This window comes from Wasmannia auropunctata, unplaced genomic scaffold (assembly GCF_000956235.1).
Source record: "Wasmannia auropunctata unplaced genomic scaffold, wasmannia.A_1.0 LD335556.1, whole genome shotgun sequence".
NCBI lineage: Eukaryota > Metazoa > Arthropoda > Insecta > Hymenoptera > Formicidae > Wasmannia > Wasmannia auropunctata.
Window position 1 is genome coordinate 646,518 of NW_012027334.1, and position 18,392 is coordinate 664,909.

Below are 18,392 nucleotides of genomic sequence, written 5' to 3' on the forward strand. Positions count from 1 at the left end.
AGAGAGAGAGAGGGTGGGAGGGAGGGAGGGCGGGAGGGGAGAGAAACTCTATAAATAATCACATCACACTGTTTTTATCATAGTTTTTAACAAATAATTTATGTCTGTGTGCTATGTCATTAGAATGAATCGTTAAAACAATTTTAATCAAAAATTTAGTAAGTTAGATTTCTAGAATTTACAGATTATCTTCTTTAGGAAGAGAATATCCTATAGGATAGTATTGATATTGTCTTCTTTAAAATATATACATTATAGAATTTGAAATAATATTTTATTTTAGATTTAAATAAGTAAGATATATGTTATATGATTGCCTTGAAAAGCAAACAGCTATAGCGCTTGGATACTATGGTCGCTTTGACTGAAACGATCTTGCTATTGTCCACTAAAATATCGTGACATAAATACCGTAGGCATTAATCGTCACGGCAACATTTGACGCTGCAAGTACGCGCGGAGAAGGGTTAGGTCGGGAGCTAGCATATATTAACCTTTCGTTATATAGTCTGTCAACCCGGGACTGAAAGAAAAAAAAACGACGACGAAGAAGAGTCCCGCTCGCGTAGCCTTCTTGGAATCGCGACTTTCCCTTCTCGTGGGTGGAACAACGGTTGAGATCATCAATCGCGACCATGGATCCTGGCCAAACCTAACTTAGTCGACCAGGATACGTGCCACTTTTGTGGCCTATACTTACGCACGATAATGGACAACCATGATAAAAATGAAATTATCGAAGAGAAAATATTATAATGATCACTAAAGTATAATGTTGTGCGAAAGATTTATTTTATCGGAATCTAATTGGAATCTAAGTGGAATATTAATAATTCTAAAATGACAGGGCGTAGAAAATGATAGAAATTAAAATACTTAAGGCGTAAAGTAAAAATAGAAAATTGGAAGATAATCTACATAAATAATACATAAAAATATTTCTGATGCTAATCTTAATTGTTGCTCAAACAATAAATGTGAAAAAAATCTTTTTATTTATTTTTGTTGTGTCGCCATTTAAAGAGATTGCGGATATAGCAACGTAAGTTTCTAATAAATCATCATTATTTTTCGCAACAGCAACTGGCGGCATTTTTATGAAAATATAGATATCCCATATTAGGCCATAAGGCTTGCGGGTGATAGAACAGAAAGGTAGTATAGGCAAGAACTCGAATAATCCGGGTACCGGATATGTCAAATTTTATCTTCGAGTGCTGATTCACTCCAATACAACAATATATATGCTAAAGTAGAAATTACATAATTATTCTTATATTTGCACATTCTTATAAAATGATTATTGAACATTGAATGACATGAGCCTCGCGAATAATATAAATGATATAATAATTTGATAACAATTAAAGAGAAAATAAATTTTATATATACAGGAAAATGTCACACAATTTTAAAATAGAATAAATATGATTATAATCAAAGAAAGTTAATCAACGGAAGTTTTTGTAAATCTTTGATAGGCAATGCTGCAAAGCGATTGATAACTTGAGATATTCTCAACTAGACTGGCAGTGACATTAGACACATGATGCGCCTTTAACGCAAGATACAAGATCTTGATGTGCATTTCAGCAACTGTAAAAATAACTAGTCATTATAAGTTTATCTAATTATAAATTCTCATTAAATTTAGAATTGTTATTAATTGTTATAAGTTTATCTAATTAAATTTGTAATTAATTACTTAAATAGCTGCATTTAAGTTTAGAAGAAGAACTGCTTTTTAATTATCTTTTTAGATGTCTAATAGAAACTGGAAAATCTCTAATAGAAACAAAAAAGAGCTAGAATTATCTTTGTACATACTATACTTGTCTATAGTTGAAAAAGTAACCGAAGATATTTGAAGACTCTGAAGTAGGTTAAGTAAATCTGTATTTTTACATGCAAAATTCAAATAAATTCAAAAGACTGAAATGTCTTTCCCGTTACACATTTCGTATGCAGGAAAGGATACGCATACGAAAACGATAAACTCCTGAAACGTGAGTGCATATAAAGCCACCGTTCTATATTATACACATGTACATATATAATCGTGAACAGAAAATAAATACGCGAATTATGAATAAACCAAAAACTTGAGAAAAAGATGAATCTGTATATATATCACACAATCAGTCAAATTTGATCTCAATTAAATTGCAATAATTTTACATCCAACATGATGCACCTATCATGAAATTATATCATCGCGTTCGCATGTATTACTTATATTCAACATGCACGCGTGCGCGTGCGCGCGTATATGATGCGGATATTCGTAAGATTCTTTTAAATTATTATCTCATGCAGATTTGAAAATTGCATAAGAATTTCTACTGTTAGTCATTGATCGCTTTCAACTTTCCCTTATATAAAATGGATAATTAATTGAGTTCAGAAGCGATATAGAGAGAGTTATTATAGTTCGTCCACCGCATATGAAAAAGTGAAAGCATATTATGTATATTACTTCATCAAAAAGCAATAGTAATATGTTCAAAAATAACGATAGAAATTCCTCATTGATGAATCTTTTGTTCAAAGAAATGTATACATATATTAATTAAAATTGATACTGTTCTAAAATTTATATTTTAACATGTCATATGAACATAATAAAAATGTGGTTAATATACATTTTATTATAAGCCTAAGCTTAAAACTGATAAATGTTAATAAAAATTGTGTATGTTATACACATAATTGTGTATGTTACACACATAAATTAGTGGAACAAAACGTAAACGTGCATAAATATCGCAAACATTATTTATTTTCAAGTATATAACATACCTCTTCAATCAATAATACATACACAAAACTGCAAGAAATTTTAGATATACGAAATAAAAACTCATTAAATTTTTGTAAAATATATTCTTTCTCTCTTCCTTTTTCTCTTTCATCTTCTCTCTTTTCCTTCCTTTCTTTTCTCTTTTCTCAGATTTAAGTTATAATGTATATTTAAAATACCTTAGACTGCGTGTTACTAGTTGCATAATGTTTGGAAAATTAATACCTAAGAATTGCAAATCGCTCCAACTGTAGAAGCTGGAAATACCAACTATGATATTTCACGATGCGCGCGCTTGCAGATCGCATCAAATACTTAATTCTACCGACTGATATTAAAGGCCAACTGTTTTTAAACACAACTCGATAATTACATCATGCTTCATTGGAAATGTCAGGAGCTTGGACAAAGCAAATTATTGCGATTAACAACTGTTTCTTATTAGTAAAAGAGTCTTTTGCATAAAGCTAACGTAATATCTAACAGTAAACGTAGTTTACGCGAATTTACAAGCATAAACAATTATAGCTTTTTAAGTAAGTATTGAGGAATATCATGCATATGAGATACAAATATCCTTGAATTTTTATTATTTATAATAAAAATTTAAATATTAACTTTTATAATTATTAGAACATTGATAAAATACAGTATCATAGTTTCTGTTAACAGAATATTATTTTTCTTCTACTTTTAATATAAACGCTAATATTTTGCCATATTTATTTTCAGCCACATAATTTATTAAATAAACCATCTTATGAGCTTTCCTTTGATACAGCGCGCATGCTACTATTAATAGTATTTTTAATAAAATTAGATATATTATATTCTATCTTTCTCTACTCTTGTTGTTCTACTACTCTTGTTGTGACCTCTCCTTGTATTTCTGCGACGTGCGTTATTTATACTCTTACGCAGATATACGGGACCTACATTTTAACGCCGGTTCCGAAAGGCGGCAATATTTTAAGAAGAGGTTTTCTTTGCAAAGATACTCTTGATGGTTTGCCGTTGCCTTCCGACAGGCATTACAACATTAGATATAATTTATAAAGACAAGAATTGAAATTAAATAAAGAATGTTAAATAACAATAATAATAATATAAATTCGACTTATCTATGCCTTGCTAAACAATAAAACAAACAATTGTTTTTCAGGTGATTGCTACTTCGACGTCGCAACTCACTCAGGAATTAACAAGCACCAATCGAGATGGCGAAGTAATTTTAAGCATCAGCGATGAACAAAAAATTCAGTATTTGAGCCAAAATTTTGAATCAGGCAAGTCAAAAAATTAATAAATGTTAAAAAAAGTTCAGATATTAGTAAATAGATTCCAATTATAATTGATTATTACACTTTACAGATGCATACAACTATGGTTACGATATCAATCCTCATGGTCAATTCCATCATGAAACACGTGGCCTACATGGGATCACCTACGGATGTTATGGTTACGTAGACCCTTTCGGTCACTTAAAAACAACGTTTTACATTAGTGATGGATGGGGTTATCGCGTTGTTCAGCCAGGGAAGGACGTAGAACTATTCCTTCACAAACATGAACATCATGAGAACGGAGGCAGTCATGATCATCACGAGCATCATGGTGTAATTACACCATGGAGAGAGTTGTACTTTCCTGTAGTGTGTGCACAATACACAAACACGAACGTTCCAGGTCTCGTAATACCAAGTGAAGGAAGTACGTAAATGAGAATATAAAAAGAATAAAGTACATATCATATATGTACGGAGTCTACATTATATCAGTGTTAATACTAATAAATATGTGATCGTTTTCTAAAGTAGCGCCTATCGGAAGTGGGACAACAATCGAAACATTACCAAACCGACCTCCTTACAGGCCTGACTTACCTGGTATAAATTTTAAATATTATACTACATTTCCATTATTAATAATATTTTTAAAATTATATTATAAGATATACATATATGTGTGTGTGTGTGTGTGTGTGTGGGGGGGGGGGGGTGTATGTGTATATATGTATATATTATATTAGATACAATTTTTTTGTAAAAATAACTATCAAAAGTAAATATAAAAAGATATAACATACGTCTAAAAAAGTGGCCTTTACATCTTATATAATTTTCTTCAATAATTTAAATTATTTTGTTTCTTTTATTGTTTGTCACCATTTCTAGGACATCCAGGGATATCTGGCATTCCTGGTACTCCAGGCACACCGGGCAAACCAGGAACGCCGTCATATCCTGGGTATCCGGGAACACCTGGCATCCCTGGTACTCCAGGCACACCGGGCAAACCAGAAACGCCGTCGTATCCTGGGTATCCGGGAACACCTGGCATCCCTGATACTCCCGGCACACCGGGCAAACCAGGAACGCCGTCGTATCCTGGATATCCGGGAACACCTGGCATCCCTGGTACTCCCGGCACACCGGGCAAACCAGGAACGCCGTCGTATCCTGGAGTATCCGGAGACACCTGGCATTCCAGGAATAATTGAATTATATCCGACTCCTGGCATTTCTAGTACGCAGGGTATACCTGGTACTCTGGAAATAGTAGAAAAGCCGGAAATATCATATCCGGGACATATAGGAATTGATAGTACGTCTGGTAATCTCGGTACATCAGAAATATCCGAAATTGTAGAAAAACCAGGTATATCATCATATCCTGGATATCCTTCATATCCCGGAATTACCAGTATACCAAATAAACCAAGCAGTTCTTTCAAACCGGGCAAACCAGGTATGTTATCAAAATTATTTTATTAAGTACACTCGACTTTTATTAAGTACAGCAAAATTAAAGCATCACTTATTCTGATCTCTAAAAATACGCAAATTTCACGAGAGTGTAACTTTGTAAAAAATAATTGTTATAAAATGTTTCGAAAAGCATTTTACAGCTAGAAATCTCTATTTTTAAAATTCATAATTCATTACACGACTTATTTATTTTTTACGAAGCTACATGGATGCAAATGATGATGCATCAAATCTAAAAATTTTTTTTAACATTGCGATGTTCTATGGCGTGAAAAATCACATACAAATGTGACTTACAGAGTTTAAAAGTGTGAATTTTAATTTTTAATTTGCACACTCGATGAGCGTTGTACGATTTTTTAAATTAAGTTATTCAATATAAATAAAAAATGGTATTTTTTACTTCAATGGTGAGTAACTCGGTGAATAAAATCGCGTAATGCTTAATAACTGCGCAAATTAAAGGCAAAGATTCATGCTTTTGAACACTATAAACAGTATTTGTATGTCATTTTTAATTTACGCCATAAAACCTTGCTAAGTTCATGAAAAAGTTATGTCAAATATCAAAATTTTCTCCTAACTTTGCAAAGTTTTATAATCCAAATTCGGAAAAAATTTTCCTTATATCAGTGTATTACTAATAAAGATGTGATCATTTTCTAAAGTAGCGGCTATCGGAAGTGGAACAATAATCGAAACATCACCAAGCCGACCTCCTCACAGGCCTGACTTATCTGGTACAAATTTTAAATATTATATTATATTTCATTATTAATAATATTTTCAAAATTATATTATAAGATATATATATATATATATATCTTATATATATAGATATATATATATATATATATATATGTATGTATATATATGTATATATTATATTAGATAAAATTCTTTTGTAAAAATAACTATCAACTATATAATAAATATAAAAAGACATAACATACATCCGAAAAAGTGGCCTTTACACCTTATATAATTTTCTTCAATAATTTAAATTATTTTATTTCTTTTATTGCTTGTTACCATTTTAGGACAGCCAGAGATATCTGGCATTTCTGGTACTCCAGGCACACCGGGCAAACCAGGAACGCCGTCATATCCTGGGTATCCGGGGACACATGGCATCCCTGGTATTCCCGGCACACCGGGCAAACCAGGAACGCCGTTATATCCTGGATATCCGGGGATACATGACATCCCTGGTACTCCAGGCACACCGGGCAAACCAGGAACGCCGTCGTATCCTGGATATCCGGGAACACATGGCATCCCTGGTACTCCAGGCACACCGGGCAAACCAGGAACGCCGTCATATCCTGGACATCCGGGAACACCTGGCACCCCTGGTACTCCAGGCACACCGGGCAAACCAGGAACGCCGTCGTATCCTGGATATCCGGGACCTCATGGCATCCCTGGTACTCCAGGCACACAGGGCAAACCAGGAAAGCCGTCTTATCCTGAGTATCCGGAGACACCTGGCATTCCAGGAATAATTGAATTATATCCGACTCCTGGCATTTCTAGTACGCAGGGTATACCTGGTACTCTGGAAATAGTAGAAAAGCCGGAAATATCATATCCGGGACATATAGGAATTGGTAGTACGTCTGGTACTCTCGGTACATCAGAAATATCCGAAATTGAAGGAAAACCAGATATATCATCATATCCTGGATATCCTGCATATCCTTTATATCCCGGAATTACCAATATGCCAAATAGACCAAGCAATTCTTTCAAACCGGGCACACCAGGTATGTTATCAAAATTATTTTATTAAGTACACTCGACAGCATAATTAAAGCATCACCTATTTTGATCTAAAACTACGCAAATTTCAAGAGAGTGTAGCTTTGTAAAAAATAATCGTAATAAAATATTCTAAAAGTATTTTACAGCTTAAAGTTTTTATTTTTGAAATTCATAATTAATAAATTTAAACGCTTATTGATTCTTTACGAAGCTATACGGATGCAAATGGAAATGCATCAAATCTAAAAATTTTTTATTAACTTTGCAAAGTTCTATGGCGTGAATTAAAAATCACACAACGCTCATTGAGTACGCAAATTAAAGATAAAGATTCACGCTTTCGAACGCTCAAAATCGCATTTGTATGCGATTTTTAATTCACGGCATAGAACTTCGCAAAGTTAGTAAAAAATTTTTAGATTTGATGCATCTCTATTTGCATTCGTGTAGCTTCGTAAAAAATCAGTATCGTTTAATGAATTATAAATTTTAAAAGTAGAACATTTCACAGCTTCAAGCTGTAAAATGTTTTTTGGAACATTTTATTACGATCATTTTTTACAAACTTATAATACACTCTCTTAAAATTTGCGTATTTTTAGGTATCAAAATAGATGATACTTTAATTTTGCTGTTGAGTGTATTATTGTTGTAATCTTATTTTTAAAATATTAAGTTTAAATTTTGGAATATTGTGTGTATATATTGTTATTTATATTTGCATAAGATTAAATAAATTGTTAATTTCATTATATCTTTTATAGGCTATCCAGGTTATCCTACGTATCCAGAATATACAGAAGATTCAAAGAGTCCAGAAGGACCGATAGGGTCAGTGGGAAATGTAGGTCCAATTGGTGGCATAGGAGGTATCGGTGGTGTTGGCAATGAAGGGAGTATTGGACCTGATGGGCCTGACGGGCCATGGCCAACCGGTTCCCCGGGTCCTAATGGACCATGGCCTGGCGATCCAGATTACATACCTGGAGTAAAACCGACAAGAAAACCTTCCCATAAAGAACCGATAAAATATCACCAGCCTTCATTTGACAGTTATACTGGCAACAACTTGCAATATAATTTTAATAACAGAACTGATTCTTCGTATAGAGACTATGCTCAAAAGGATGTCGAATTATTAAAATTGTCACATCCAACGAAAGTTAACACACCATTATATATAAAGCATAGTCAGTATATACCTCAGTATGAAACCCAATTTACGTCATCGAACTATGGAGAGAAAGAAACCATCTACAATTTAAATAAAATCAATTCACTATTGCAAACAAATCCGACACCGTCATCATTGAAATATGGAATTGGAGATCATCCATACACAGACGTAAATTTGAATTCACAACTTTATGATCACCCGATACATACGGGGCAACAACAAATAAAAAAACCGCTTAAAAATGACTTCAAACAATTTTCTGTACACGATCGAGATCAGTATCAAAAGTCAATAATATTTTATCCATCTTATAACTCGCAACAGCAGTCTCCTAAAGAATCAGATCAATTTAATTTAGAACGACAAGAGGACGCACTTAGTGTAGACGAACAATATAATAATTCTGCCGATGTGGATGGCAAACCGATTTCTAAAGTGTTCTTTCAATCGGATGGACCCCCCTCTGCTCCGGAAAGACAGGTAAATGCACGGCTTGAGCAGATCTTTCGGACGAATCCCGGACTCGATGCTATCGGGGTTCAGCCACCCATCAACGTCAAGCCCTCATCGTTACCTGTAGGGCCAAATTCACAAGCATGCCCCTGTTACTTAGTCGAGCCGAATAACAACACAAACGTAACAACCAGCTCGACTCTCACTTCTGTCATTGGTCAGTTGGGATTCATTCCTGTTATCTTCGTACCATACTGTCCTGGCAACCAGATGGACAGCAATAAGATGAAAATTATGTTCCCGTCCGCGACTCCCGTTCCATATGCATGCGACACATGTGATTCACACGACAGCAAATTCGTTGTAAAAGCGCTCGACATAAATCAACTTGGCAATATCGATTATCTCAAAGAGGCATTAAATCAATCCAATCTTGGCTTTTTGAATGTTCCAGTTAAGACCAATATCGAGCGAAGAAAAACGAAAAGCAGTAAGGCGAAATGAAGAGTGTAACACTAACTTATTAAGCTTAATTTGCGCTCGTTCTAAAAAGACAAACTTATTTTCTCCTGGGGAATAGAAATAAATATAGGATATTGGCATTGCCTGTCCGTCAACTGCTGGTTAGTTAATGGATGGCCAAATTAAAAAGGTGCTTGTAATATTTACCAGAATAACCAAAGTCAATATAGAATACACAAAACTAAAAATTGAATTAATAGCGAATTTTTTCAGTATTGTTAACTCTCTTTGTAAATTAATTCATTTTATATATTTAAAGGACAAATAGTAAGCTGTAAATCCAATTAATTTAAAATAAAAGTATTTAAAGTAGTTTAAAATTTATAAAAAATTTACATTAAATATAAAATTTAAAAGCTCTCTTATATATTATAAATACATATAATCTTCTCAACATTCTGACTTTGAACTCTATAGGTATTTAATTTTTTATCATTAAAAACATTATCTTACATATTATTTACAAAAATTACATTTTTTTAATTAATAGGATTTACAAAATTTATACTAAATTAAATTTATTATAGTTATTCATTCAATATTTAGTTTGATGTAGAATTAAAGAGGGAGACTTTTTGTGAACGCTATTTCTAGATTCTATGCGTTTCAATACCAACCAATATCCTAATATTTATTATTACAATTTGTAATAAATTTCAAATTTTTATCTTAAAATATTTTATATTCGGTTTTCCGAGGCGAGATTAAATAGTACATAGTTATTAATGTATACATTAGATGTGTAGAAATTATTATAATAAAACGTAAAAATATTGTATGTAAATAGTAGTTAACTTTTCATACCTTTTAAATATTTTATAATATTGCTAATTAGCACATCAGTAAACGACATAAATTTTTATTAAATGACATAATTGAATAGTACGGCAATAATTAATAAAAATAATTTTAATAAAAACATACACACAAAAATAACAAATAATTCAAATTAAAAGTGAATGATAAATTAAATATTAAGTAAAAAATTAAATGTAATAACTAAATAAAAATAATATTATAAATAGAGAAATATAAGGAATAAGAAAAATATTGTAAACAATATAATTTTAATATGTAATTATCAGATTTTTATTTCAATATATGTTTTATATTATAAAATTAAATTATAATTTTTCTTTTGTATGTGTTACATCCAAGGATATGTTATACTGCAGTTTTTTTATACATATTCCAACAAATCTTAAAAATATTAACAATTAATCGTTTATTATTAAAAAGTAGGTTTATATGTTAACACAAACATATTAATTTATAAAGACATTTTTAATTGTAATATTTGTAATATTACGTGAAAACATAAACAAAGTCTATGAATAGCCACGATAACCAGTTGGATTACTAAGGGACGTGCCATAACTATCGCTGCGATAACTATATGGATAATATGGACTCCTTGCTGCATACGTTGAGCCATATGCGTTTCCTGCGTAACCATCGTATCCACTGTAACCACGTCCGTATCCTAAATCGTCGTAACCTCCATAGCCTCCATAACCCCCATAACCCCCATAACCCCCATAACCCCCATAGCCTCCATAACCTCCGTATCCACCAGGATAATTTCCTCTTCCATAACCCGTATAACCATAACCATCCCCTCCATATCCTCGATAACCTCCATATCCACTATATCCAGGATAATTTCCATAATATCCATATCTGCAATAAAAAAATTTTATTTTTTCCCTTATTATATTGCATTTAATTAGATGCATCGCGTAAATATACCTTGTCCTTCTTTATTTTTTTTTTTACTATTTTTTAAATTTATTCTTTTATGCAAATAACTTTTATTTTGTCTTATTTATTTATATTCTTTTTGTTTGCTTTTTGAAAATACGAAAACTTGTAAAAATATAATAATATACATTAATTAATATTAATACTTTAAATAAACACGTAGTATAGTAGATTTAATATTTAATGAGTATTGAGTTTAAAGTATGTACTCATATTTTAAAGTAAATACTATTTTTCTTTTCTAAATATCATTCTATATATAATGCGATAAAATCTTACCCAACCTGGCCGCTACCAGTTAGTCCACCTGGTCCATATCCATAACCCCTATATCCTGGAGTCAAGCTACCGCGATAACCGTAACCGGATCCAATGAGTCCCGTATCATACGGATATCCTCCAATTGATCCAGGAGGATAGCCTCCAATTGATCCAGGATATCCTTTATTTATATGAAACGCTAACACAAATATTTTTACATGAATAAATTATACAATACCTATTATTGAAATCAAGGTTCAATCAATTTTATAAAAATTAGAGTTTTTAAAGAAGACTTTATGATCTAAAATTTAGAAGTTTGTAATTTTTAAATTTTTGACCTTAAGAACATGTCTTAAAAAGTAAAATAAAAATTCGAAAAAATAATGAGATGCACGCAGACATAAAAGCATTCGGTATGAGGCGAGCAAATATTTTAGAAAAATATCTAACATTTTTTTTACAAGTAAATTATTTTTTGACTGGTTTTGGATCTTTCAGATGTGAAAAAAGCTATTATTACAAAAATATTTGACTCTCTTTTATTGTTTGTTTAGTAATGCATGGAGGACGCATTTGAAATGTATTTGAGATTTAAAATAATAAAAAAACAGAAATTAATCGTAAATGTTTAGCTAAAAGAATTGTAAAAGGGTGATTTTATAAGAAAAATAGATGTACCTAAGAAAATTAATACTTTACAGAATATTGAAATCAATGCAACTTGAAAACACCATTTTTATTTTTTCCATTATTCATTTTCTATCAATTTTTAATTCGATAAGTACAATATTAATTTCCAAAACTTGTAAAAATTGAAACTATTCGAAATGAAACATTAAATTGTGACTTATTGTTAGAATTTAAGTTTTTTAAAGAATGCTTACGTGGCAAATCATTTTTTTTTTCATTAATTGATAGTGTTTATAAAAATGAAATAATTATGTTCGCCATGCGTTTTTGTTAAGAATTGATTACAAGTTATGGAAATTAAAACACGCACTTCAAGTATACGGAAGTTACGTGCACAGAATAAAGTTGTGAACGTAATAGGTATAATAATCGATCGCGATTCGTATCCCGCACAATGTAAGATAGTAGTGCGATGAGTAATCAGCATATTAAGTAAGTGTGTCACTGCCATTCTCACGCTCTGACTTTGAAAGTCGGGCGCTTCCCATTACGAAAACGGAAAAAAAACATCATCGCTGGTTGTAATAAGATGCTGATATAACGAGGCACCCGAAGGACTTCCTCTCGGGAAGAAATATATAGAGATGATTCACGATTAAGCGTCAAAGAAAATACTTCAGTATGCGTTTGTCGTACGTATGTACATACATACTTCCGCAGTACACTTTGTGCGACTCTCAAAAGTTTCGAACGCGAACGTACCGTGTTTTCGTAAGTTACAGAATAATTAACGTAATCATGTATGGAATCATGTCCACATACAATAAAATCCTATTACGTTACGCAACGAAGGTGCCATTAAATTGTCATATCAAAAAAGCGCTTGCTCGTATAAGTCATGCGCTAGCGGTCTCCTTGAATCACTCTGCGTTTAATCGTTTATCATTGCAAGCGGAACTATTCCTTCTTTTTATTCATAAACAAAAATAAGTCCATAGTTCATAAATATAATAATAAGAGTAGGAATAAATGAGTAATGATATCAGCTAATAAATGTCGTAATTATCATAAATCATATTAGGTATGCGTAACTCAAATAGCACAACAGAGGGTGAAAAAGAATTCATTCGTATATTTGTATGTCATCAATTCTAAGTTTATTTTCAAGTGTAAAAAGAATTCTTTTTCTGAACTTTTAGAAAAAAAATTCCTTTTTACATCTGAAAGTTAACTCATTATCAGAATTGATGACATACGACTGAAAATTCTTTTCTGAGCTTTCTATGCTCTGGAAAATGTTGATGAAATATATATACGTTATATACTTATATGATTAAAATATTGTTATTCTCTTACTTCGATCGCTCGCGGATGCAACCAAATCTCCTTGATTACGTGCATTATCCGGATATACACCCTGTGGACTGTTTATCGGCGTTAGTTTTGTGAGCACTTTTAATTCATCTGGAGATTCATCCGCGCTCCGGCAAATCGCAATTAAACTGAAAGTCGATATCTGTGGAAACATACATAGTAATCATGTAGTACACTAGAGTGAGACTAGACACACATGACACACAAATTTAAAAACCTTATAAGCATAACATTAAATTTATATGAATAAATAAAATTGAATATAAATTCTTATAATTTCTTATATTATTAATATAACAGTATGTATTAATAATTTAAGTTATTTAATATATTCATTATTACATATATATATGATATATTTATTATATATATTAACCTATTAAAAATTTATTATATATACATACATATATCTTACGTATCTATACATAAACATATATTTAATATTAAAAATTAAAATTAAGAAAATTATAAATCTCATCAATGAATAAAAAATTAGTTGAAAGTAAGCTGGCGCTTAATGTTTGGCAATTTAATTTACAATTGCCCAATATACTCTTAAATATGGAAAGTGTTAGAAAAAGCATTGAGAAAGATTTAATATTTTAATAATGCTTATAATCGGATTTAGCAAAAAAAAGATACCTAATTTACTTACAACAAAGAACAACTTCATGTTGCTTATGTCACTACTTGCATTTTTCGGAGAAACACAGTGTTCGAGACACGGATAGATAATCTGTTCTCATACCGGCAAAACCTCTATATATCCTCTCCTGTAACATGTCAATATGCCCCTCTTCATACTTCAAGGTGGTCGCGGTTGTTTGAGCTTAGGTTGCTCTTAGGAGCCGCGCTGACAAGGACGTTGACAAGAATCGGTAAGACACGCCCAAAGGTATGGAAACTATCTTTCCGCTTTACATTTTTCCGTTCAAATATACACACACAATAGTTTCTGAGGTATTGGACGGTTGTTATATAAGTATCTCGCAAGTTCTCATGTCTATATGTTGGAGTCAGAGCATTTTGCAATAGTGGTCTTTTTCCCAAGAAAATTATAACTACAGATGAAAAGAGCAGTCTCTCTTTGTTGCTTTTCAATTACCTTTATTTGTAATTTTACAGTTTCTTTTTGTTTCATTATCTATTCATTACATTTAAGAAAAAAGCAATAAATGAAACATATCTTTATTCTAATCTCGCTTTAGTATAGAATATATTGAAAATTTTTATTATTGAAATTTAATGTCGAAAAATAAAATTATAAAGAAGTATCCGATCTGCTCTCGAATTTGTCGAAATTATTAACTCTACGTTATTCAAAGAATTTACTCTAATTTCTTTTAATCCCTTATATTGGAATATTTAAAAAGAATTTTTATTTGTTTCTTTTCTTAACACATTTTATATATTATTTTATGTACTAGAAACGTTGTTTTTATTACATCATTATTTATTATATTATTTTGTCCTTTTGTGTTTATTAAAGAGATTAATTTTTCTTTATCATACAATTTATTTTCAATATTGAAGTTTATATAAAGTTCCGGCAATATTTTATAAACTCTCTCTAAAATGTTTCCTTATCTTGCATTTCTTCAATTATTTTTTGGCAAAAATTATCCAAAATATCTGACTCTTAATTTTAAAATAATACTAAACAATAAAATAGGCACTATGAGTCAAAACGCAGGAATTAATGCGTAAAAATTGTTACATCAATTTATTTAATATTTTACATCGTACATTTCGGGCTTTCTTCAGTGATAAGTAATAATTTAGTAACCCCCGCTAATAGACAACGCAATAATTAAATAATTCCGCTAATCATTCCGTTGATAATCGTTGATATATAGTTCCACAATGTGTGAGTTGGATTTCCAATTTCAAGATTGCAAGTAATTCATTCATTGTATTATAGAAACAGAGATGCTAATGGATTATTAAAATGATGGATTGAAGTTTTGTCGTAAAATGACGTAAAATAACAGGACTAGTCTTAATACGTCTGTTGTCAATTATGAAATGATATTCATTTATTCGTCAGGACGAATATCATTTCAAAGTTGACAACAGACGTATTAAGATTAGTCCTGTTATTTTACGACAAAACTTCAATCCGTCATTTTAATAATCCATTAGCATCTTGTATGTTTCTGCAATAAATGAATTATTTGCAATCTTGAAATTGGAAGGCCAACTAACGCATTGGGAACTGTATATATCAACGATTATTAGCGGAAAGATTTAATTTTATTGCGTTGTCTATTAGCGGGAGTTATTAAATTATTATTTATCGCTGAAGAAAGCCCGAATAAGGCCGAAATGTAAAATATTTAATAAGTCGATGCAACAATTTTTACGCATCAACTTCTGCGTTTTGGCGCATAGTGCCTATATATTTTATTGATTAGTATTATTTAATTATTTTTAGAATTTCAATTTTGCTAATTTCAAGAAGAGAATTTGTTATTCTATACTTGCGTACTAGAATTTGTTATTCTATACTAGCGTACTATACTTTTCTTTAGAGATGTGTCACTCTTACGCAAAACGCATACAAATCGTAAATGCAAAAAACAGCCGGAACTTTCGCAATAATCTGAAAGACAACAAACTTTCTCTTCCCGGAAACTTTATCAGCACCTATGTGTCCATCCTAATTTCGTATTGTGCATATATGCACTCTTGCTAAAAAGAGCAAACAATATTTCCTAATCAGAGAACAGTCATCAGTTTTTTTTTTTCATAAAGTTAATTTATTGCTATAATATTGTATTAATTCATTCCTATTTTTAATTCATTTGTTATTTCATCACTTTTTATTTTAGCATAATTTAATTTAAGAACAAGACACATAGTACATATATGTATATGAATAGGATATTTTGATTGTTTTACGAAAATGATAATAAAGAAATCAATGTATACTATAACTTACAAACTTTTAGTATCGTAATGTTTATTTTTGTTTTAATATTATCAAATTTCTATTATTTAAAATATATATATATATAATACTGTGTATATATTTTAAAACAAAGAATGAAAAGTAAAAGTGAATTGATCAATTTACATGCTGTAAGAAAATCGCGGAAAATCTTAGAAAATGCACCGTCATAAATTCAAACAATTTTTAATAAAAAATCATCGACATTTAGGTTACTTTAATACAAGCAACACGCGCGTGCGTGTGTTCACGCACGATTCTTCAGTTTCGGCTGCGTCAGCCAAAGGAAAGGCCGTAAAATTGGTGTCGCAAGTAGTTCAAGATCGCGCGACGCGTAACGCCGCGACTCGCTTCGGGGAATCTGGAAATGACCGTGCTCGGATTACACGGCGATTAATAGACTCGCGTGTCACGAAGCAATAACGCATAACGCCCCTTCGTTCCCACGCGCCGCAATTGCGCGACCGTACGCGTGCTCTTTAAATTGAATGTGATCTGACAATGTATGAGAGACCAGGAAACTACTTGCACTATTTTTTTTTCGATGATTTTTAAAAGACTTATGACCTTGCGTTTTTTGGCAAAAATAAAAAATACTAGACTTAAATGAAATTTTAAAACACAATGCTTAGACAATCGGTGATTGAGCCGCTAAATGTTTTAAATTAACTATGAAGAAATTTATATTTTTCTACTTTTTACAAATTTATTTATTATAGCAATAATATTGTATGTATAAAGTATTGAATTAAATTTGTTTTTGTATTAATAAACTGCATAGATATTAAATTGATTTGAACGTTTTGGCATCAAAATTAATTTGAAATTGGCGGATGATATTCAAACTCTAAGTCTCACGAGTAACTCTAGATTAGACGCGTTAAAAAAAAGATAAAAAATAAATCCATAGGTTTTAATATAACGATCACGCCAGTTTCTATGGGCAGCGATATTGAAATAGTCTTAGATTGTCTATCAGCAGGTATTGTCAATATACAAATCAAATATACTATTAGTAATGACGCTGTACTAATATCAGAACCCGTATCAGCTTGACTTAACTCTTGATTAGAAAGTTTATAATGAAATATTTGATAAGAAAATATTTCCAATGGGAATAATTTCATTTTTCGCGTAGTAAACATTTAGATGGGGCTTCCGAAAATTTCTCGCAAGTATATGTATGTAATAATATTACGTGTCTAATTCGTGCATATTTAGGGGGAATAAAGTAAAATAGGAAGGATATTATTCTAAACTTTATTAAGGTAACAATACACCTCGGCAAAACTTATATTATAAACCGAACTGTGATGTTGAGCAAGAATATAGCTATGCGAGCGACGAATAATGACTTCTTCAAATCTCGAAGTATGTTTTCACTTTCTAAAAAGAACGAGACGTTCTTCGGGAACAATTAATTATCAGCGGTTAAAATGTTTAAAGCTACAAAACTTTCACTAGTGCTCAAGGTTTTCAACATAACAGGTGATTTCAGTCAGACGTGGGAAGATATAAGGACGAATGTCAGCAGATGCAGTTAACACAAGTTGCAAGACAAGAGGTTTCTATTATATTGGGACGCTGCATTAGGCATCGTTCGTTACAAGGACGTCGTCTGATGAAAAAGACTTTCAGGAGGTTTTAAAAATATTAGAAATCTCAAAACCCTAAGATAAACGTTGCAACACGCGACACACATTCTGCATACATCTACAACTTTTTTTTTAACACCTTTGATATTTTCATGGGCGATCCTTTGGTGAGATCTTAAGAATTGCAATCGATATCAAAAATACCGACGTAGATAATACTTTGTGTTTCTTTTTTATTTCGATATACAACCATCAACATAATTATGAATTTATGTTAAACAAAACATAATAGAATTTGTACAATTGAATAATAGGCAAAGAAAACCCACTC

The 18,392-nt window shown here is 31.3% G+C and overlaps 2 protein-coding genes across 6 annotated transcripts in view; one reads left to right on the forward strand and one right to left on the reverse strand.

Moving 5' to 3' along the window:
• The window catches only part of LOC105456795 (collagen alpha-5(IV) chain-like), a 14,878-nt gene extending 4,607 nt beyond the window's left edge, over positions 1 to 10,271 (forward strand). The window contains 8 exon segments of the mRNA XM_011701099.1: positions 3,963 to 4,086; positions 4,172 to 4,513; positions 4,618 to 4,689; positions 4,978 to 5,266; positions 5,268 to 5,551; positions 6,240 to 6,311; positions 6,612 to 7,337; positions 8,100 to 10,271. Of these exon segments, the coding sequence (XP_011699401.1) occupies positions 3,963 to 4,086; positions 4,172 to 4,513; positions 4,618 to 4,689; positions 4,978 to 5,266; positions 5,268 to 5,551; positions 6,240 to 6,311; positions 6,612 to 7,337; positions 8,100 to 9,469 (3,279 nt within the window). The 3' untranslated portion in view covers positions 9,470 to 10,271.
• Positions 10,272 to 10,752: 481 nt separating this feature from the next.
• On the reverse strand, positions 10,753 to 14,249 carry LOC105456796 (prisilkin-39-like). 5 transcript variants are annotated; one of them, XM_011701104.1, is made up of 5 exons: positions 14,172 to 14,249; positions 13,499 to 13,658; positions 11,528 to 11,708; positions 11,085 to 11,167; positions 10,753 to 10,994 (listed from the first exon to the last, which is right to left on the reverse strand). In XM_011701104.1, exons 1-5 carry the CDS (start codon positions 14,187 to 14,189, stop codon positions 10,816 to 10,818), a joined length of 621 nt encoding a protein of 206 aa, XP_011699406.1. In that variant the 5' UTR covers positions 14,190 to 14,249; the 3' UTR covers positions 10,753 to 10,815. The 5 variants fall into 5 exon arrangements, with proteins under 5 accessions (XP_011699406.1, XP_011699405.1, XP_011699404.1 ...); XM_011701103.1 differs by having other exon boundaries at positions 10,753 to 11,003; XM_011701102.1 differs by having other exon boundaries at positions 10,753 to 11,012.
• Positions 14,250 to 18,392: the final 4,143 nt, after the last annotated feature.

Excerpts from the sequence above, each read along its gene's own strand:
- LOC105456796 (XM_011701100.1), bottom strand. Across the intron at positions 11,709-13,498 it reads TGCATCCGCGAGCGATCGAA|CGTTTCATATAAATAAAGGA; the intron begins GTAAGAGAATAA and ends TATTTGTGTTAG. Across the intron at positions 11,168-11,527 it reads ACTGGTAGCGGCCAGGTTGG|ATATGGATATTATGGAAATT; the intron begins GTAAGATTTTAT and ends TTTTTATTGCAG.